At 37.6% G+C, this 22,194-nt stretch overlaps 1 protein-coding gene across 1 annotated transcript; it reads right to left on the reverse strand.

Moving 5' to 3' along the window:
- Window positions 1–9,931: 9,931 nt before the first annotated feature.
- Window positions 9,932–17,190, reverse strand: LOC100913611 (cornulin). Its single transcript, XM_031967563.1, is given in 5 exon segments — window positions 9,932–11,227; window positions 11,229–11,838; window positions 11,840–12,456; window positions 14,289–14,439; window positions 17,126–17,190. Coding segments are annotated over 4 exon segments (2,334 nt in total). The 5' UTR covers window positions 14,427–14,439; window positions 17,126–17,190; the 3' UTR covers window positions 9,932–10,258.
- Between the last annotated feature and the right edge of the window lie 5,004 nt (window positions 17,191–22,194).

Here is a 22,194-nt window from a genome sequence, read left to right on the forward strand (position 1 = left end):
GAGGGGGGGAATCGGATAATAGTTAGAAGAATTTAAATGACTGAGACCTTGCAATATGTGAAGAAGCAAACAAAACAAAACAAAACAAAAACAAAAACAAAACAAACAAACAAACAAAAAACAAGGCAAAGAGCAGCCTGATTCTTAAAGGCATATTTCCTAGCAAAAATTACCATTGCCAATATATGTGAAGAAATAGCCCCAGTGGGTGTGATATATAATAGAAATTAAGTGAAAGAACCATCATAGATAGGACCAGGGGTTCCAATTTGATGGAATGATTTAATTTCTTTCCTGCTTGGAGTTATTTCTTTTTCTCTCTTTCTTCTCCTTTTAAATACTTGAAATTTGATTTTTTAAAATTTCATTTTTTTGATTTGTCATGTTCTGATATCAGAATATTGAAACCTCCTGTTATTTTTATTTCTTATAAGACTTAGATGTTTCTTTACTAATTTAGCTGCTGTGGTTTTTAATGCATGCATGTGTATTTTGTACACACTCAAAATCAAGATGCTTTCGCTATTAATAGAACATCTCAAACATGTCATAATTTCCATTTTAATTCTTTCTAGTGAATTCAGCTTTTATATTACATAATGACTATTACTCCTTATTTTTTCAAATGAAGCACTGTATGAAAATTTTAATTTATTTTTAATTTAATTGCTTCTACCTTTTTTGCATTAGGTGTGTATTCTTCAAATAACATAACACTAGACACATTTCATCATCTTAAAAAAGATACAAGTTATTTATATGTAATGCCAGAAATATTAAATTTGACTTAGATTATAAACTTCCCACTTAACTGTTATTAATTTTGTCAGAAGAGACTATCAATTGGGTTTTATTTATGTTTTAAAAGTGAACATAAAGAAACAAATCTTAAAAAAAATCTCCATGTTACTTTAAAAAAGATGTTGGGTTTCTTTCTTTATAAAGAAAGGCTGGAGAAGAAGGAGAGTTTCAAGCTCAGAGGTAAAGGATCCTAGGAAATTTTGTCAAAGTTTGATCAGTATCCATTATATCTGGAGATTTTGAGGGTCACTGACTCCTAAAGGACTTGTGCTATTAATTAAAGTAGATACAACCTATGTGACATGCCACTGAACTGGATACACTTATTATTTCAACAGAAATCCCCAAATACCACATGGAATGAACAATATCAGTCATCAGGAAGATGTTTGTATAGGGTCTTAAGAACAAAGGAACTAAGAATTTAATATGTTAGGGTAAACCTGAGGTAGATTTGAAAGAAGAGAACCAGTTGGGTTGGAAAGGTGAGTTCATGTACTAAAAAAAAAAAAAAAAAAAAAAAAAAGTCTTAAACGTGCAGTTCATCTCATGTTATAAGACATCTGCCAATTTTCATTTCAAATAATAGAGTGTATTATAAGAAGGTGTAACAATTTTCATTGACTGAGTATCAGGCAATGCAATTACATTTACTACACCTATTTTCAAGACAAACAAACACCTTAGTAGTTAACAAGTATGGGAGAGCTGGTTCAGATTTTATCTTAAAAGCAGATGATAATTAGAGGCAATAAGTTCCTGACTGGTGTATCATGGAAAACTGGAGATTTCAATTTTCTTTTCTATTAGGTCAACTAATTGTTTGTTGTCAGTGATGAGAAAATACAAAGTTTTCTGTGGGAGTGGGTGAAGACATTTTAGAAATGGGAGGTAGCTGACTATGTGTCCGCATGAAGGAGGGGGTTAAGAGGAAGAAACGTGGTTATTATTTCATGGTTGTGGGAACTGAGGCAAAAAGACTTGCCCAGGATCACACAACTCAATAGGGTCTTCCTGACTCCAGGTCTAGTGTTACTAGCTACCCCAAATAAAAATAAATAGCTAACATTTGGAGCTTTAAAATTTACAAAATACTTTATATGTGTTATCTTATTTGATCCTCATGACTACATTGAAAGGTAGGTGCTGTTATTATCCCTGTGAGTAAATTTAAGTGACTTGCTCATAGTCACACAACTAAGAAGTGACTGAGGAAAGATTTGAACTCATACCTGCCTGACTTCAAGTCAAATATTCTATTCCTTGTACCAAACAGCTTCTTTTTCATAGCATAAGCAAAGTAGACTCTTTTTTTTCCCTGAAGCAATTGGGGGTTAAGTGACTTGCCCAGGGTCACACAGCTAGGAAGTGTTAAGTGTCTGAGGTCAGATTTGAACTCAGGTCCTTCTGACACAAAGTAGACTCTTATAGAAATAAGGGCAGATGTTATACTTGAGGTGAGCTGCAACTAGTGAGATGGAATGCACTAGTGAGTGCCCATTTAATATCCTCCTTTAGCCCTAAGATTTTCTGATTGCAAAATGATATATTCAGGACTAATGAACCTTTGTAATTAAGAATTTTCTTACTTCAACATTCCTTCCTCAAAAGTTTTGTGCATTATTCCCATCACTAGATATTAAGTTTTCTCTAACATTATAATTTTAATGTTCATTCCAATTACTGTGATGCACATCAATAGTGTGTATAGGGATGATGAGGACTTGAACTAAATCCATGGTTCTATATGTGATGGAGAAGAGAAAACTGATGGGAGAGCACAGAGGAGGTAAAATTGATAATAAAATTTGACAACTGACTGGATGAAGAGAGTAAAGGAGAGAAAAAAGTGGCTAGGAAGATGTTTTTTTCATTGATAGAAATCAATCATGTTGGAGATTCCAAGAGACAGAGATGAGAAGAAAGTCTATTGTAGCCATATGGCTAACCAGAGTGAAAGTATGGATATTGGAGATAGTGCATAGGCCAGTATGACTGAAGCATAGAATATGTGGAGAGGATTAATATGTAAGGAAACTAGGAAATAGGGAGGATTTAATGTCAACGAATTTATTTTTAATCCTAAAGATAATAGGGCAAGCAGGTCTTGCAGTAGAAAGATCATCAGCCCTGGAATCAGGAAGACCAGCATTCATATGAAGTCTCAGACACTTACTAGCTGTGTGATCCTAGGCAAATCACTTAATCCTGTTTGCCTCAGTTTTCTTATCTGAAAGATGATCTGGAAAAGGAAATGGCAAACAACTTTAGTATCTTTGTCAAGAAAAGTATAAATGGGCTCATGAAGAGTTGGGGATAATTGAACAACAGTAACAAAAGGAATTAAGAAATCACTAAAATTTATTAAGTAGAACAGTCACATAGTCATATCTATAATTGAGGAAAATCACTTTAGTGACTGTCAATGGTAAAGACCTGAGGCAGGAAGCTATAACAATAGTCTAGGTGAGAGATAAAGAGGACCTAAATTAGGGTGGTGGCTAGATTAATGGAGAGATGGGATGAAATGCTATGGAGATTAAAAAAAAAAAAGATTAGGCAACTGATAGGATATGTAGGGTGAGAATGTAAGGAGTCAAGGATGACAAATTGCAAACATAGGTGATTAGGATGGTGGTGCCTTTGACATAATAGGGACATTCAGAAGAGGAGTAGGTTGGGGAAGGGAGGATGGGAAGAAAATGATGAATGAGTTTTGCTTTTGATTTGTCAAGTTTGAGATGTCTATGGGACATAAAATTTGACGTATCCAAGAGGTAATTAGTGATGCCAGGCTGCAGATCAAGAGAAAAATGGGACTAGATCTATAGCTCTGAGACTAATATGAATAGAGATAATTGAATATACAGGAGCTAAGGAAGTTACTAAGTAAGAGAATGTAAAAAAAGAAAAAAGAGATCCCAGGAAACCAGGACAAGGCCTTGAGTATACCTATGGACTATTCTTCCCTTCCAGAGAGCTACCAGGTCAGTTGGAACAAGCCTCCTGATCTCTTTAGATATTTTCTCAAATCACTTCTTTTTTATTATTATTATAGCTTTTTATTTACAAAACATATGCATGGGTAATTTTTCAATATTGACTCTTGCAAAATCTTCTGTTCCAACTTTTCCCCTCCTTTCTCCCACCCCCTCTCCTAAATGGGAGATAGTCCAATACATGTTAAATATGTTAAAGTACATGTTAAATACTATCTATCTATCTATGTATATATATATATATATATATATATATATATATATATTTATATAGTTATCTTGCTGCACAAGAAAAATCGAATCTAGAAAGTAAAAAAACCCAAGAAGGAAAACAAAAATGCAAGCAAACAATAACAGAAAGAGTGGAAATACTACGTTGTGGTCCACACTCATTTCCCATAGTTCTCTCTCTGGGTATAGCTGAACAATTGAAACTAGTTTGAATCATCTCATTGTTGAAGAGAGCCACTTCCATCAAAATTGGTCATCATATAGTATTAGTGTTGAAGTGTATAATGATCTCCTGATTCTGCTCATTTCACTTGGCATCAGTTCGTATAAGTCTCTCCAGGCCTCTCTGAAATCATTCTGCTGGTCATTTCTTACAGAACAATAATATTCCATAACATTCATATACCACAATTTACTCAGCCATTCTCCAACTGATGAGCATCCACTCAGTTTCCAGTTTCTAGCCACTACAAAAAGGGTTGCCACAAACATTTTTGTACATACAGGTCCCTTTCCCTTTTTAAAGGTCTCTTTGGGATATAAGCCCATAGCAACACTGCTGGATCAAAGGATATGCACCATTTGATAACTTTTTGAGCATAGTTGCAAATTTCTCTCCAGAATGGTTGAACCCATTCACAATTCCACCAACAATGTATCAGGGTTCCAGTTTTCCCATATCCCCTCCAACATTCATCATTATCTTTTCCTGTCATCTTAGCCAATCTGAGAGGTGTGTAGTGGTATCTCAGAATTGCTTAATTTGTATTTTTTCTGATCAATAATGTCAAATCACTTCTTTAGAGAAGAATATTACTTTTTCCTAGAAAATTTTTAGTTAACGTTTAGGACCAGAAAGTCAATATTCAAGGGATATCTAATTCTTTCCATCACACACTGCAAGGCACTGAGTCTCTGAATCTGTGGTTGCTCATCCTGCTTTATCTACCATCTTGTAGTGTTATTGTAGAGCACAGATGAAATAATGAAGAAAAACTTAAAAAATTGAAAAGTCCTATAGGAATTGGTTCAAAGACAACCCTTTCTTAAAAGTCTAGCCATGAAAGGAAGCAACAGAACATATATAAGCCAGAGAAGAAAAATGATCTTTGTCCTAACCTTGAGCTTAACTTAATTTAACTAGAGACAACAAAAGATCATAGAATCATAGATCATAACTAGAACATAGAAACATAGATCATGAACTTTAGTTCAATCTCTTCTATTATAAATAAATTAAGGCTTAAAAAGTTTACATGATTTGCCCTCAAACACAAACTTAGTAAGTGACTAAGGCAGGATTTGAGTTGTAATTTTCTTCATCTCTCTGGTAGGGAAGTAGCTCTATAGGGGACATATCTAAATAGTCAGCCTGGGAGATATAGAGGACTGTTGTTCCTTTACTCTTGACCTGTGCTGTGATTTTTGATATGTGAGCCATCATATCTCTTTATGGACCTTAGTTTTCTCTTCTGTAGAATGGGAAACTAAGATAACATGTTTTTATTTAACAACTCAGAAATAGGGTCGGACAACCTCCGCCATGCAAATTGAAAAACAAATCTATATTGGACCAGGTCAAAAAGCTTAACCCATAGATAAGTAGGTGTTGGCACTCATTTCCTTACTCTTAGGAGAAGTGCAGAAGACACAATAGAAAGTGAGGGGATGCCCATCAATTGGGGAATGACTGAACAAGCTGTGGTATAGGAATATAATGGAATATTATTGTGCAATAAAAAATGATGACTAGGCAGATTGTAGGAAAATTTGGAATTGTATGAACTGTATGAACTGATGCAAAGCAAAATGAGCAGAACCAGAAAAATATTGTACACAGTATTGACAACATTGTGTAATGATCAACTATGAGTGACTCAGCTCTTCTCAGCAATACAATGATCCAGGACAAGTACAAAGGACCCATGAAGGAAAATGGTCTCCATAACTATATAAAGAACGGATGCATTCTGAATGCAGATTGAAGTATATTTTTTTCACTTGCTTTATTCTTTCCCATGGTCTTTTTTCTTTTGATCTGTTTCTTCTTTCACAACTGGGACTAATATGAAAATATATTTCACATGATAGCAGATGTATAAACTATTATCAAACTGCCTAACATTTTTGGAAGAGGGAAGAGGAGACAGAAACATTTGAAACTCAAATTCTATAGAAATGAATGCTAAATTTTTTCTTGACATGTAACTGAGGGAAAATGCTATTAAAATAGTACTTAAAAAAAGAAAATACAGCATCCCTCTGAGACATGCCTATGACCATTTTATTGCCTCAGCTCAAACATTTCCTCAAACATGTTTCATCACATTGTAAATCACTCGGCACTTCTAAGACTGTTGGGCTATGAGAATACCAAGTTCAGGCATGCCCTTGATATGCTGTATCCAGTTCATTCAACAGGAAAGAGAGAATGAGAATGGGAGCTGGAGGTCTAAAGACTATGGGAAGAACAGGGCAAGAGTTGAATACTATTCCCCCCACTTCACCACCATCTCTTGGCAGTTTGCCTAGTCAATCTTCACAGAGAAAGCAGCTTAAGATTCCCCTTCTTTTTCTTCTCCTCTGTTGTATGTAAGCACTACAAGTGAAGACTTGGGTCAATCCTAGGGAAAGTCTCATTTTAACTAGTTTGGGTTATATGTAATTAGGTCACTATAAAACCCTTAAGTTGCAATTGCTAGAGAGGGCTTTGTCTGACTAGCTCCTGCTTCCTCCTTCTTCCCCAAGAAGTGATAGGCAATTGCTCCTTAGATGCATTTAATCTGGTGACCTCCAGGGGACAGCAATGAAGTATAGCAGAATTCCTAATGAAGAAAGCTTGATGAGGCAGTCTCTGCTGTTCATTTATCCACTGACACAAGTCAAGGCATCAGGTGATGATTTTAGGTACCAGCCCTAAAAGCCCTAGGGGTGGTGATTATGTCTGTGTATTACTTTCTCCCTGTTCTTCCCAAACTACTCTCTTCTCGGCCTTTTCATGAAACAAAATAGAATCTGCAAGTCCCAAAGAAACTTCTGAATGACAAAACCTAGCAAGGACAGGGAGGCGGGCATATTCAGAAAAAGCCAGAAAGCACCCAGATCCCCTTCTTCCTTAGTCCTTCATGAGAGATGCTATGGAGGTAAAACACGATTTGGCAATTGATTGGAGTTGCTGAAAATGACAATAATGAGCTTGAGTGATTAGAATGACTCTGATCCCTGACTTCTCTCCTCCCACCCTCACCATGTTTTATTTCCCCTCAGAATAACATGATCAGCACAGAGTAGGTGAAGAACTAGGAATCCGGATTCAGGGTTTGAATGTGTTTGAATCCAGGTCTGCTCACATGGTTATGTCATAGGGGTCCTCAAACTTTTTAAATAGGGGGCCAGTTCACTGTCCCTCAGACTGTTGGAGGGCCGGACTAGAGTAAAAACAAAAACTTTGTTTTGTGGGCCTTTAAATAAAGAAACTTCATAGCCCTGGGTGAGGGGGATAAAGGTCTTTAGCTGCCGCATCTGGCCCACGGGCCATAGTTTGGAAGGGATTTGGAAGGGATCCCTGGAAGGGATTTTAGAATTCATCTAGTATGATCTGTGCCTTACAAAGAATATGCTCTATAGCATAGCACCTAATAATAACAAGCATTTATGTAGAGCTTTAAGGTTTCTAAAGCACTTTATTAATATTATCTCATTTTATCTTCATAACACAACACTTATCAATTTTATTTCAGATTTGTAAGGAGTTGGTTGACTTGTTAACATGTCCTTTTGTGTGTCTGTCCACCTTTGTATTTTGTGCCAGAGAGTGTAAGGACCCAGAGGACAGGAACAGGTGTTGGGACACTTGTTATAGCATTCACTGCATGCCCACACAGGGTTCAACAAAGCTTTTGTTAATGATACAATGGTCACCCATTTTCAGCACACTACTCTAGTGAGAAGTGATCGCTTCCTTTGATTATTTTATAGTGTCTCTAATACTTGCCATATTTTCTCTTTAATTATTATTTTATTTTTTGTTTATTTTTGTGAGGAAATTGGGATTAAGTGACTTGCCTAGTCATACAGCTAGGAAGTGTTAAGTGTCTGAGGGAAAATTTGAACTCAGATCCTCCTGACTTTAAGGCTGGTGCTCTATCCATCATACCACCTATTGCTGCTAGTTATTATTTTAATCTATATTTTTTTTAGGCATGTGGGTCAGTGGGAACCAACTTGTGTTCACATCTTGATGACTTGTATAACTTTGAACAAGGTCTTACCATTTCTGGACTGGACTTTAACTTTTATATGCCTCAGGTTCCTCAAATGTAAAATGAAGGAGAATTTGACTAGAAGACCTCAAAAGTCCCTTTTACTTAAAATCTGTGATTTTTGTGACAGAAAGAATTTTAATGTTTCAGACCTTGATGTTATGAGCACACTATTATTTGAAGTTAGCAACATCAGTGTTCATAAGGAATCCCTCTTGCTTTGGATTTTGCACAAGATGTCCTCTATGATGATGGCATAAATCATATATCCACTTTGAGCTTATGCTGATATATATCTGAGATATTAGTGAATAGTTAGTGTCTGCCAGATATTTTTTTTCCCAGTTTTCCCAACACTTTTTGTCAAATAGTGAGTTCTTACCCCAGCAGTTAGGCTCATTGGGTTTATCAAATACTATCCATTCATATATTAAAGATAATTATGCACCTAATCTATTCCATTGATTCACTACTCTATTTCTTATCCAGTACAAAAAAATTATTTTGATGATTACCACTTTGTACTGTAATTTGAGATCTGATACTATTAGTATTCCTTTCTTTATAATTTTTTTCATTGATTTCAATTATATTCTTTACCTTTTGTTCCTTCAGGTGAATTTTGTCATTAGTTTTTCTAGCTCCCCAAAGAAATTATTTTGTAGTTTGATTGGAATGGCACTGAATGAGTAAATTAATTTAGGCAGCATTGTCATTTTTATTATATTGGTTCATCCTACCATAAGCAATGAACATTCCTCCATTTGTTTAGTGTGAAGAATGTTCTGTAAATTGTGTTCAAATATATCTTGTGTGTTTCTTGGCAGGTAGACTGTCAAGTGCTTTCTGCAATTATTTCTAATAGAATTGTTCTTTCTTGAACACTGGGAAATGAGTGTGGACTGCTTGCATTTTTTTTCTTCCCAGGTTATTTTTACCTTTCTAAATCTGATTTTTTTTTTTTTTTTTTTTGTGCAACAAGAGGACTGTATAAATATGTACACACATATTGTATTTAAGATATACTTTAAGATGTTTAACATGTATGAGACTGCCTGCCATCTGGGGGAGGAAGTGGAGGGAAGGAAGGGAAAAGTTGGAACCGAACTGTTTGCAAGGGTCATTGTTGAAAAATTATCCATGCATATGTTCTGTCAATAAAAAAAAATTTTTTTAAAGAATTGTTCTTTCTTCCTGTTGGGTTTTGTTGGTAATATACAGAAATGTTGGTAATTTTGTGGGATTCTTTTATCCTGTAACTTTATAAAAGTTGTTAATTAATTGAATTGTTTCTTGATTAATTCCCTAGAGTTGCTAATACTTTTAAATGATATCTATGGTCATTCAAAAGACATTGGCCTATCAGTCCACAAAGAAAAACCCAAGTGGATGAAAAATGCATATCTCCTAGATTACAGTATGCAGTTAGATAACTGATTGAGTTTGTCTATCATTACATGTCTTGAATGGATACTTCCTGGACTATTTCTAATCAATTATTTAAAGAATACCATTGGATATTATGGGTCCTGTTTGGCTTTACAAATGAGCAGAATCTTCTTTAGCCCCAGTATTATGTGGAAGGAGTAAATGACATAGACAGTAAGAAGAGGAAGAGGCTGGTAATCTTAAAACAATTTTTAATAATGCATTGGAAGATACATTCTAGTAACACAGGGTGGCAAAGTTGAAAATGAGAACTTCACTTTGAGGACAGAATGAAGGGAATTGTCTACCATGTTTAACCCAAGTACCCCTGATTCATATGACAAAAGATAGCTAGAAAGACAAGGATGGGCTTACCCAAAGCAACGTGGAGAAAAGGCCTAATCAAGACCCAACTGGAATGCAGGTGGATTACAGACTGATTTATTGTCTGATCTGACCAAGAAAGGTAGAATTGTTCAATGCCTCCCAAGCTGTGCTGTTCTTGTTCCTGGGCATTGGGAATCAAGGAGTTGATGTTCATGGCTTGTTATCTTTGAAGTAGGAGTAGAGGCTCTGGGCATTGAGACCTAGCTTTCCTCCCTGAGCCTGGCTTGCTCCTCCAAGCTGAGTGGTTTTCTGCCCATGAATTTCTGATTCGCTTGCATGTAGATTTCTCTGATCCTGCTGTTCAACCACTGTCTCCCTCGTCTGCTGTCTGTTCCAGTCCTGTCCTCCAATAGTGGATTCTTGGGTCTGACAGTCATCACTCTCTAGTAACCCTCCTGTCATGCTGCAACTTGTCTGACTTCCACTGTAGTCCTGTCTCCCAGACAAAGAGCTCCCCATCTGGCTGTGACCTTGACCTCTTGTTTGTTGGCTCCTTTCTTGGCTCCATCCCTGACTACTTCCTGCCTGAGTCTGGTCCCATTCCCCTGCTTGAGTTTGAGTCTGTCCCCCTACTACCGTTCCTCTTGTTATCTGGTTCTGTCCTTGGGTCTCTGTTCCTCTAGAGTAGCCATAGCCAGTTTCCAACTGTTCCTTGACAGTATACCCTGTCTCATGGTTTCTATTCTGAGTGATCCCTGTCTGAGACTGACCTCCAATCATAGACTCATTTGACTGATGGGTCCTGCCTGGTTCTCTTACCTGAGAGGTGCCAGTGTGAACCTGAGACTGACCTCCAGTCATCCACTCATTTTTATGATGGCTCTGATCCTGTTTCCCAGAGTGAGAAATATGAATACGAATCTGAGATTGATCTCCAGTCAGGGTATCACTTGTCTGATGGGTCCTGCCTTGTTCTCTGGTCTGAGTGGTACCAGTGTGAGTCTGAGATTGACCCCCAGTCAGGGTATCACTTGTCTGATGGGTCCTGCCTTGTTCTCTGGTCTGAGTGGTGCCAGTGTGAGTCTGAGATTGACCCCCAGTCAGGGTATCACTTGTCTGATGGGTCCTGCCTTGTTCTCTGATCTGAGTGGTACCAGTGTGAATCTGAGACTGACCTCCAAGTTACAGTCTCATTTGTCTGATGGGTCCTGCCTTGTTCTCTGGTCTGAGTGGTACCAGTGTGAGTCTGAGATTGACCCCCAGTCAGGGTATCACTTGTCTGATGGGTCCTGTCTTGTTCTCTGGTCTGAGTGGTGCCAGTGTGAGTCTGAGATTGACCCCCAGTCAGGGTATCACTTGTCTGATGGGTCCTGCCTTGTTCTCTGGTCTGAGTGGTGCCAGTGTGAGTCTGAGATTGACCCCCAGTCAGGGTATCACTTGTCTGATGGGTCCTGCCTTGTTCTCTGGTCTGAGTGGTGCCAGTGTGAGTCTGAGATTGACCCCCAGTCAGGGTATCACTTGTCTGATGGGTCCTGCCTTGTCCTCTGGTCTGAGTGGTACCAGTGTGAGTCTGAGATTGACCCCCAGTCAGGGTATCACTTGTCTGATGGGTCCTGCCTTGTTCTCTGGTCTGAGTGGTGCCAGTGTGAGTCTGAGATTGATCTCCAGTCAGGGTATCACTTGTCTGATGGGTCCTGCCTTGTTCTCTGGTCTGAGTGGTACCAGTGTGAGTCTGAGATTGACCCCCAGTCAGGGTATCACTTGTCTGATGGGTCCTGCCTTGTTCTCTTCTGAGTGGTGCCAGTGTGAGTCTGAGATTGACCCCCAGTCAGGGTATCACTTGTCTGATGGGTCCTGCCTTGTTCTCTGATCTGAGTGGTACCAGTGTGAATCTGAGACTGACCTCCAGTTACAGTCTCATTTGTCTGATGGGTCCTGCCTTGTTCCCTGGTCTGCCTGGTACCCGCTTCAGTCTGCCTCTGCCCTTCAGTTTTGTCTCTAATCTGCTGGATTCCTCTCTCCTGTTCCTGGGTTTCAGGCTGCCTCTCCTGACCACATACTTCAGCAGAAGTAAAGTCTTGTCCCCGAGTCTGAGTCCTTGTGGTCAGGTTGTTTCTATTTTGTCCTGGAAATGTCCGCTCTTCTTCTCTATTCCTATTATGGTCTTGTTCTCTCTCAACTCTTCCTGTGCTGGTGTGATCATCTCTCATCTGCTGAGTGCTCCCAGGGTGCTGACTTTCTGGCTCTTGAGTTCCACAAGCTCCTTCAGGACTTTCATTTAGTGTCTTGTAGCAAGCCTGTGTCACTTTAAATACCAACAGAAGAAATTCTTTAAAATCCACAGTCCCCTTGGAATCTTCATCCAGTAGGCGGAAAACTTGGTCTACTGTGGCAGGATCGTGGGGTTTCTGGAAAGAAGATTGATCTTTATTAAGCCTCCTTGTCCCTTCTAGTGAGTATATGACTTAGAGTCCACTCTGCCTTTTGCATTTTTCATAGGGTATAGATTTAGAGCTAGAATAGAACCTCTAGACCAAAGGTTCCTTATCTAGAATTGGTGAAGTGTTTTTTTTTTTTTAATATGTTGATAATTGTATTTCAATATAATTGATTTCCTTTTACTCTTCTATATTTTATTTTGTGCATTTAAAAACATGATTCTGAGAATAGGTCCATAGATTTCACCAGATTGTGCTAAAGGGGTTCCTGACACACAAAAAGGCGGAGAATTGCTCTAGTAGACCAAAACCTTCATTTTACAAACGAGGAAATAAGTCTTAAGAGTGATTCCTATGTTATCATACAGGTAGAAAGAACTAAGCTGGAATTTGAACTAAGATTCTCTGACTTTGGTCAGCTTGGAGGTACAATGGATAGAACACTGGGCTTGAAGTCAGGAAGACTCATCTTCATGAATTCAAATCTGGGCTCAGACATCTCAGCTATGAAACACTGGTCAACTTGCTTAGCCCTATTTGCCAAAGTTTCTCAAATGAGCTGAAGAAGGAAAACCACTCCAGTATCCTTGTCTCCCCCCCTCCCCACCCAAAAAAAAAAACAAATTAACAATCCTAAATTGGGTCATGAAGAATTGGACTTGATTGAAAATGACTCAACAACTTCTAACTTTAAATCTAGCCAAAGTGCTATCTTTCCTTGGTCCTTGAACCTTAATTAGCTAGAAGTACATTGGTACAATTGACTATGATTCTTTGGGTCTTTTTTATATATCTAATTTTCCTGGGTTAATTAAATGACCTTCTGTAGATCAGTCCCATGAATAGAAATACCTAATTAAAAGCAGAGTGGAGGCACAGCTACCAGGGAGAAGTGCTTGGTCCTCCATGGGCCATGCATGTTTTTCCCAGTACAAGGTAGATGTCAAATGAACAGGCAGATTGTAGAATGCTGCCTTTGAAACAATATCATTGCTGTGTTTAAACTCCAAATAATCTCAATACAAGGTATTTCTTTTAGGGAGTTAATTCTAGGCCAAAAGCAAAAGGAAAATTGAGTGGAAAAATTATGCTAGAACTTTTGACATGGCTTTGACAGTAAGGGATTTCCTCCAGGATCCTCCCCTTGCTTAGCATGGTACACTTCTAGCAGGAAATGACTTACCTGATAACCTTTACATTCTGGTTTTCCATTAACCAGGTATCAGAAAAATTACCTGTGATTTCATTGGTTGAGGACTTCCTCCACCATCAACCCTCTACTTCTTCTTAGCCAGTCTCTGGGATCAATCTCACCTAAAGCTTTTCTGACCTTAGCTAAGGACAACTTAGACTACGGAACAGAATTGCCATTGCTGTACTATTTTGAAGTTTTTCTAATTTAGGGGTGAGGAATAGGGATCAGAAGAGACATGTCTTACAAAACTTTGTGTCTCCACTAGAATAGACATTGAGGACCCAAAGTTAATTCCATGTCACCATCCAGTCAATAAATTAACAGTTATTAATTGTTTATTTGAGCCAGATTCTGTGCTAAGTATCAGAATCTAATAATAAAATAGTATTTTAAAAGTATTTTCCATTTAGAGCTCACTATGAAAAGCATTTCATGTGCAGCCCATCTTACCTCCCCTGCCTGGCATGCTTTTTTTCTCTTCTGCTTATAAGACTATAGTTAGGGCTAAGAGGCTGGAACTTAGCTGACCCTCCATAAATCTTTGAAGCAAAAGATCTCCAAATATAAATAAGTTTCCCTCCTTTCCCACTGGATCCTTTTTTCTTACCACAATGACATCAGCAAGCTCCTGCTCCAAGAGCTTTTTGAGCTCCCCACGGGTAAGTGTGGTACAATCACCCTCAGTTTTGGCATAACGGGTGAAGGCCTGGATGATCCCATCGATGTTTCCAAGCAACTGAGGCATCTTCAAGTTCAGGCTAAGGAAAGACAACATCCCATAACCCCCAGTTAAAAGATGGCTAGCAATCTCAGGCATAATTTTTGTTTCTGAATCGTCTTCACTGTATCAGTCAACCAACAAGCATTTATTAAGAGCATGCTAAAAATGGTGGCTCTCATGGCTCCTGATTTACTATATTAAGTATTGAAGATACAGATGCAAAGAATAAAACAATCCCTACTTTAATGGAGCTTATAGACTAACTGTAAGAGACAGGTAGTTATTCTACCTTGTAAATGTGTGAAATCACAATAGATAGAAATTGGGAAGAAACAACTTCTAGAATAGTGTAAGAAGAAACTTCTTAAAGATTACAGACATTTGGCTCAGTGGATAGAGCATTGGGCCAGAGTCAGAAAGGTTTATCTTCTTGAGTTCATCTCCGGACTCAGACATTTACTAACTGAATAACTGAGCAGTCACTTGACTCCTGTTTGCCTTAATCCACTGGAGACAGCAAAAGCAAAACACTCTAGTATCATTGCCAAGAAAATCCCTTGGATAGCATGATCCATACTAGAAGAGTTGGATACAACTGAACAACAAGAAATAGAATGGGCTGCTTTGGGAGCCATTCTTCAAGTAAACGGTGTTATTTTTGTTAATGATCATGACTAGATGAACTAATGCTGAGGTCCCTTCCAACTCTGATTCAAAATGAGTACCTCCTTTATATATAAGGGGACATTTAGGCTTCTTAAATTCAAAAGGGGGAAAAAGATTCAAGATATGGAGCATCCAATAAAGCCTCAGAGAAGGGGTTCCCTAGAAGGGATCTTACTGCCTTTCTTCCCACAATATGGTGCCCAAGAATTTCTATATCTATATATTAGATAGCAGCAATATCCCAAAAGCAATAAAAACTACCACAATTCATTCACAAATAAGCTTATGACCAAGATCTTCATAGGAATCGTCACTAGAATTATGTAGAAGTGTAGTTTTGGTTCAGAGAACTCAGAGATCTCACTTGAACATTTCTCTAGTATCCTGATAAACTACAAGAAAAGGGATTATTTGGAAAGATAAATGCTACATCAATAGCCAGGAATTTGGGAATGAAGATATAGCTAGATGAGAAAAGAGATTGTGGTATATATATAGCCAGTAGAGAAGGGAAGAATACTTTATGGAAGTGAACTTAAGTTAAATTAATATAGAAAGAAATGAATTTGGGGTAATGACTAGGTAAGAGCTACTATCCTAGAATAAAAATAAAGTTGGAGTCTTGGGCCTTAAAAGCTAAGGCCTTAAAAAGCTAAAGTGAGTGAAAGAGCAAAAAGAAAGCAATGAAGTATGAATGATAGATAAAGTGGATCAAGAGACATTGAGATGAAAATCATATGATCACAGATGAAGCCTCAAAGGACCAGAGAAATTGTAGCTTTGGAAATTTTCTCTCTGTCTATCCACATCTCTGTCTCTGTCTCTGTTCCTGAATCTGTCTCTCTGTTTCTCTCTGCCTCTTGTCTCTGTCTCTCTCTGTCTCTATCTTCCCGTCTGTGTGTCTGTTTCTCTGTCTCTGTCTCTCTCTCCTCCTCCTTGAGTGTGTGTGTGTGTGTGTGTGTGTGTGTGTGTGTGAGAAAGAAACAAACAGAAAGACAAAAAGGGAAAGATAGAAATAGGGAAGAGGAGTGATAAAGACAGAGACAAAGAGAAAAAAGATAAAGGGTGGAGAGAGAGAAAAAGAAGGGGGGAGATAGAGAGTGGGGGAGAGAGGCAGAGACAAAAAGAAAAAGTAATAGAGAGAGAGGAGAGAAAAAGAAATATTCTAGAAAGCTCATTTAGATAACCTCCCTGCTAAATTAAATAGAAACTCTTAGGTCTTTCCTAACCCCAAATCTTTTCTTAGACATGTTTCTTTTAATGAAAATAGTGGATGAATCAGCTCATTTGTTCTAGTGGGGAGGGGAGGGAAAAAAAAACATTCACTGGCTTAAGTTCCTGGCTTAAATCTCTTTATATAACTTTAATATTGATTTATAAAGATTGGCCATCAGGAAAATAGTCATTAAAAAAACCTGCTTCTTTAGAAGATTCCACATATACTAAAAACTCAACCCCCTTTGAATAAATTCCTAAACTCATCTCCCAAAAGCCATTTGAGTCCCATTTTTTCTGGGAGGCCAGCAGTCTCCCTACTACTATTACATAACTAGAGGTGATAGTAGTTCCCAATGAACTTAGTGTGATTCAAAGAGCTTATTTATGCTGAGATTGGTGTGGCAAAAAGGCTCAGCTTTCATGACCTTTAAGGTCCTATCCTGTTCTAAAAAATCATGAATATGTGAATTTCTGGTGGATTCTAAAGGTTTTAGAGGGTCAATAAAAATAAAAATTCTGACAAAATTCTGACAAAAAAAAAATTCTGACAATGTGCTCAAATAGTCTCCAGTCAAGTTAGCCTCCTCTCTAACTAATCAGTGTTACTCTCTGGACTTGAAGTTCCAGGGAAGTTAAAATAAGTCCATTTGCTTCAGAAGCACTACTCCTACATACTCTCCTATCCTACTTCAAGTTTAGCCTAATGAAAGACAAAACACACCTGCCTTGTAGCCAGCATTGGCCTACGGGTCCATTTCTGCAAATGACAGCCCTAGTTTTATAAGCACAATATGCTAAGACATCTGTAGTGAGAGTAGGTTCCTCAAAAGAAGACTTACCTAATGCACAGGCAGGATGAGGCAATTGGTTGGAAAGCCGTGTGTAGAATCCTGGTTGAAGTGAGATGAGGAACTTTTATAGGGGTTTTAATTGTGTCCGTGTCTTAGCAGGAGATACCCGCCCTACAGGATGGCCTGATTCATCCCAGGCCAAGCCCAGCCCCACCTTCCTCCTTGGATCATCTCAGTCATTAGTAGCCACTGATGAGAAGTTCTATTAGCAAAGCTGGACTGCCAGGTCTGGAGCTCTCTTCCTTCTCTTGTAGTCCCCCCCCCCCACCCCACTTCCCTGCAGGGATGAGGAACCTGCTTTTTGAGAAAGCTGAGCTGGATTCAGAAAGGCTCATTCTATGCAAAGGTCAGACTGGGGTTAAGATTCCTCAGCACATGATGTGATAAGAAAGGAATGAGAAGGACCTTCTAAACACCACCAAAATTACAGATCCAAATGAGGGTCTTCTTCTAAGTGACTACTAGAAATTTATTTGAAAGCAAAGATGTCATTTCTTAATCATTTCAAGGATCCTTCTTTTGGATTTGCCACTGTTGGAAGTTTTGCTATTTTTCTGATATCAAGAGGAAATGTGTCTTTCAGCAACTTTTACCCACAGCTCCTGCTTCTGAGGTAAAGCAGAATAAATCTATTATTCTCTTTCCATGTCATAGCCCTTCAAATGATTGAAGGCAGCTAGCATATAACAGCACCCTTGCCCCTTTCCTCTCTGTGCTAAACATTGTCAGCTCTTTTAACCAATCTTTTGATATGAATTTCAGACTTTTCATCCTTTGACCTTCTTTGACATATCAACATCCTAAAGTGAAGTATATATAGTCCATTAAAAATCAGTGATATTCTGGTAAATAGTTAACAACCAGCTCTCTGAATAAAAAATCTAGACAATTAAGAAAATAATACATCAAGTCCTGATTTGTAGCATTTGCCAATTTCTGAGCTGTAGAACCTCATAAAAACTTCAACAGCCAATGTGAGCTGGCTCTAATACATACCTGACTAAAACTCTAAAGAAAACAAATTTCTGTATGAACATACTTCCTCATCTTATACTCATAGGGCTCAGTTTTTAAGTCCAAGTATAAGACTTAACTAACTTGGATCTCATCAGCTTTGAATGAATGATCTAGCTTGTGTAAATCCCCATTCAGCCATCTAGCATGTTAAACCTCCCTCTAACTTTGATTCCCCATTTTATTTATAGAATTTTAAAATTGGAAAGTTACCTGTAAATTAATCTAACTCATTTTACTAAGAGAAAGCTAAGACCCAATCATTTCCCCAAGATTATACATCTAAACAGTTACAAAGCTCAGGTGAGAACAGATTTCTTGATTCCAGGAAGATGGAAGATGGAGTAGTCTATGCAAGGAACCACTGGTAGGATGATACCTTGGACAGTGAATGAAAGGAAGTAAAGTGTGAGAAGACAGAAAAGATAGGCATGTTTCCTATTTATGAAGAGCCTATGTATGTATATGCACTATGTTTACATATATAAATACGTCTACATATATATGTAGATGTGGAATGTGTACACATATGTGTAGATACATGTAGGTGTGCACACATTTTGTAAACTTTCAATCAATCATTTAAGCAGCATGTCCAATCAGGACTGATCCCCTCTCATTTGTGAGATGAAGAAATTCAAGCCAAATAAAGCCTAGAGTGGTCATTTAACTAGCCAGGGTCACACAGTGAGGATATGGAGAAATGAGACTCAAATCCAGGTCCTGTAACTCTAATCTAATGTTCTTTCTTCACACTACAACTTCTTCTGTTTTTTTTTTATATGATGATAAGTGAGTATAACAAGATATAATTTCATCGAGAGTAATTTCTTTGAACTGGAGCCAATTGGACCTGTTATTGGACAAGAAAGGAGTCCTTTCCTTCAGTGTCATCCACTGACCATTGAAAGTAGTGATGGCAGCAATGATGCTAATGAAAAAAGAAAAAATAGTTCTCTTTTTCTAAGATCCTGCCCACTACTACTCTTCACTGACCCATCTGAGTTCCTTCCAGACTGAATCTAAGATGGTAGTCCTCTCATTTCAAATGCTTTATGCTACCAATTCAATTGGATTCCACAAATATTTACCAATTATCTATTGTGCATGGAGCTTGGATTAGGCAATGGGGGAAATACAAAATTTAGAAAAAGTATTCATCCTTTTCTTCAGAAGTTTACACATTTGTAGAGAAGTATGATATGCTCACAATGACTTATGATAGAAAATAACAAGTGATAAATCCATAAGAGGGACACAGTGTATACACACAATGAATGATGAAAATCCATTTTCTCTCGGATCTCAGAAGCATTGCTCTGAATAAGTTTCTTCCACTGTTTGGGAAAAAAGTTCAGACTATTAAGTGTAGCAGACAGACTAGCTTAGCAGTTTTGAAGTCAATTCCCTTGGCATCTCTTCATTGTCTGAAGTAATATGAATTTCTTTGGGAGACAGTGGGTTGGTTCTCTCTCATAGGGGGAGGATAAGAAAATGAAATGGTATTTTTTTTCATGAAGCAATTAAGGTTCACTGACTTGCCCAGGGTCACATTAGCTAGAAGTGTTAAGTGTCTGAGGCTGGATTTGAACTCCTTCTAATTTTAGGGCCAATGCTTTATCCACTGTGCCATGTAGCTGCCCCAGGGTGATATTTTAATAGCTGTTGAATGATTATTTGTTAGATATCCGGTAAAGGAGATTCTTATTTAGAAATGACTTGGATCAGGTATTAGAAGTCTATTCCAACCCTCAAATTCAGCTGGAAGGTCAGTGGAAAGAAATGGGCCTGGAATCATGTAGGCTTGAGTGCAACTATGACTTCAAACACTTATTAGTTATGTAATTCTGGTTGAATCATGTAAATCTCTGGGTTTTTCCCCCCATTTTTCTCAACTATAAATTGGGAAGAATAATAATAGTACCTACCTGGCAGAGGTTTTATGAGGATCAAATGAGATAATATTTATAAAAATGATTTCACATGAATAAAACAAGCTGGAGTTCTGTCTGTTCACAGTACTGTTCCCAGTAACAGCAAAATTGTTCAGTGTTCAACTATGAAAGACTTGGTTCTTCTCAGCAGTTCAATGATCAAGGCAATCCCAATAAACTTTGGATAGAAAATGCCATCTATATCCAGAGAGACAACTATGGAGAATGAATGTAAATCAACACATGCTATGTTCACTTTTTTCCTTTTTCTTCTATTTTTTTTCTCTCATAGTTTTTTCCTTTTGTTCTGATTTTTCTCTCCCAACATGTTTCATAAAGAAATGTGTATTTTTTTAAAGGAGTGTACATGTATAACTAGAGAAATAAAGAAAGCAATAACAAATGACAACACAGTTTTATAAGGAACTGAGCCAGAATTATAAAAATAAAAGCCATTCCCAAATCAATAAATGGGCAAAGGTTATGACGAGACGGTTTTCAGAAAAAGTTCAAAGCTATCAATAGTCACATAAAAATATTTATTGTTTAGAAAAATTCAAACTAAAACAATTCTGAGGTACTCATACCTACCAGATTAGCTAATATGACAGAAAAGAAAAATGATAAAAGTTGAAAGGGATGTAGAAAAATAGGGGTACTAATGTACTATTGGTGGGGCTGTGTACTGGCCCAACAATTCTGAAGAACAATTCGGAACTATGCCCCAAAAGCTACAAACTATGCATATACTTTGATCCAGCAATACCCCTATTAGGCATGTGTCTCAAAGAAATTAAAGAAAAGGGGAGGAAGACCCATCTGTACAAACATTTATAACAGCTCTTTTTTTTTTTTTTTTTTTTTTTTTTGTGATAGCAAAGAATTAGAAAGATGGGTTGTCCATGAATTGGGGAATGGATGAATGAGTTGTGGTATTTTATTGTGCTGGAATACTCTTACACTATGAGAATAAGGAGAGTGGTTTCAGAAAAAGCTTGGAAAACTTATATGAATTAATGCAGAGTGAAATGGGCAGAGTGAGGAGATCATTGTCCATAATACCAGCAGTATTGTAACAATGGTCAACTCTGAAAGAAAGGTACTCTGATCCATGGCAATTCCAAAGGACCCTTGATGAAAAATGCTATCCAGCTCCAGAGAGAGAACTCATGAATTCTGAGTCCAGATTGAAGGACACTTTTGTAATTTTCTTTATATTTCTTGCTTTGTGTTGTTTTATTTTTGGCAACATGACTAATAGGGAAATTATATCTTGCATATTTTCACATGTAGAGTTGATTTCACATTGTTTGCCATCTCAGTGGGTAAAGGAGAGGTAGGAGAAAGAGAATTGAGAACTCCAAATAAAAATAAAAAGAATGTGAAAAATAAATAAGTACATTTTTAGCACAGTGCTTGATTTTATGAAATGCTGTATAATGTTCATTTCCTTATTTCTCTTCCCAACGGATATAATAAAGGCCATAGGATGAGCCATTAGGTCCTTGGGAGAATGAACAGTGTCCAAATATATAAGTAGCCTAATATACATATAGTTCAGTCTAATCTGTGTTTATTTCCAGGACCAAGTCATTAATCTAAAAATAAATATTAAGTGCTTACTGTATTCCAAGCACTTCATTAGGCCCTGGAAATACCAAGATATAAAAATGACACCAGAAAAAGTCCAGAGAATTTATAAGATCATAGATTTGAAAGGGTCTTCAATAATCATTCAGTTGAATCCCTTCATTTTACAAATGAACAAGTTGAGACTACTAAGAGACTTATTGAGTCTTAGTCAAGGAAGTATATAGCTGAGATTAAAATCAAGATCCCCTGATTTTAAATCCAATATGCTTTCTACCATTCCAAACAAATAGTTGAAGAAATCTCATTAGGAGTCATAATCTGTCAAGCAAGGTACCTTGTAAGTCCCCAACACCTTGGTGTATGAAATTTAAGGTCCCAAGATCTGCCATTTACATCTTAAGAGAAGGTACTCAGTTACACAACTTGGAAGTAGAGGAGAGTTTGCTGAGAATTATTAATGGAGAGCAAGAATCTTGGATTCAGCTTGATAGACCCTCTGCCTCTGGCAGCTCTCCT

The sequence above is a fragment of the Sarcophilus harrisii genome, chromosome 4, assembly GCF_902635505.1.
Source record: "Sarcophilus harrisii chromosome 4, mSarHar1.11, whole genome shotgun sequence".
NCBI classification, from domain to species: Eukaryota; Metazoa; Chordata; class Mammalia; order Dasyuromorphia; family Dasyuridae; genus Sarcophilus; species Sarcophilus harrisii.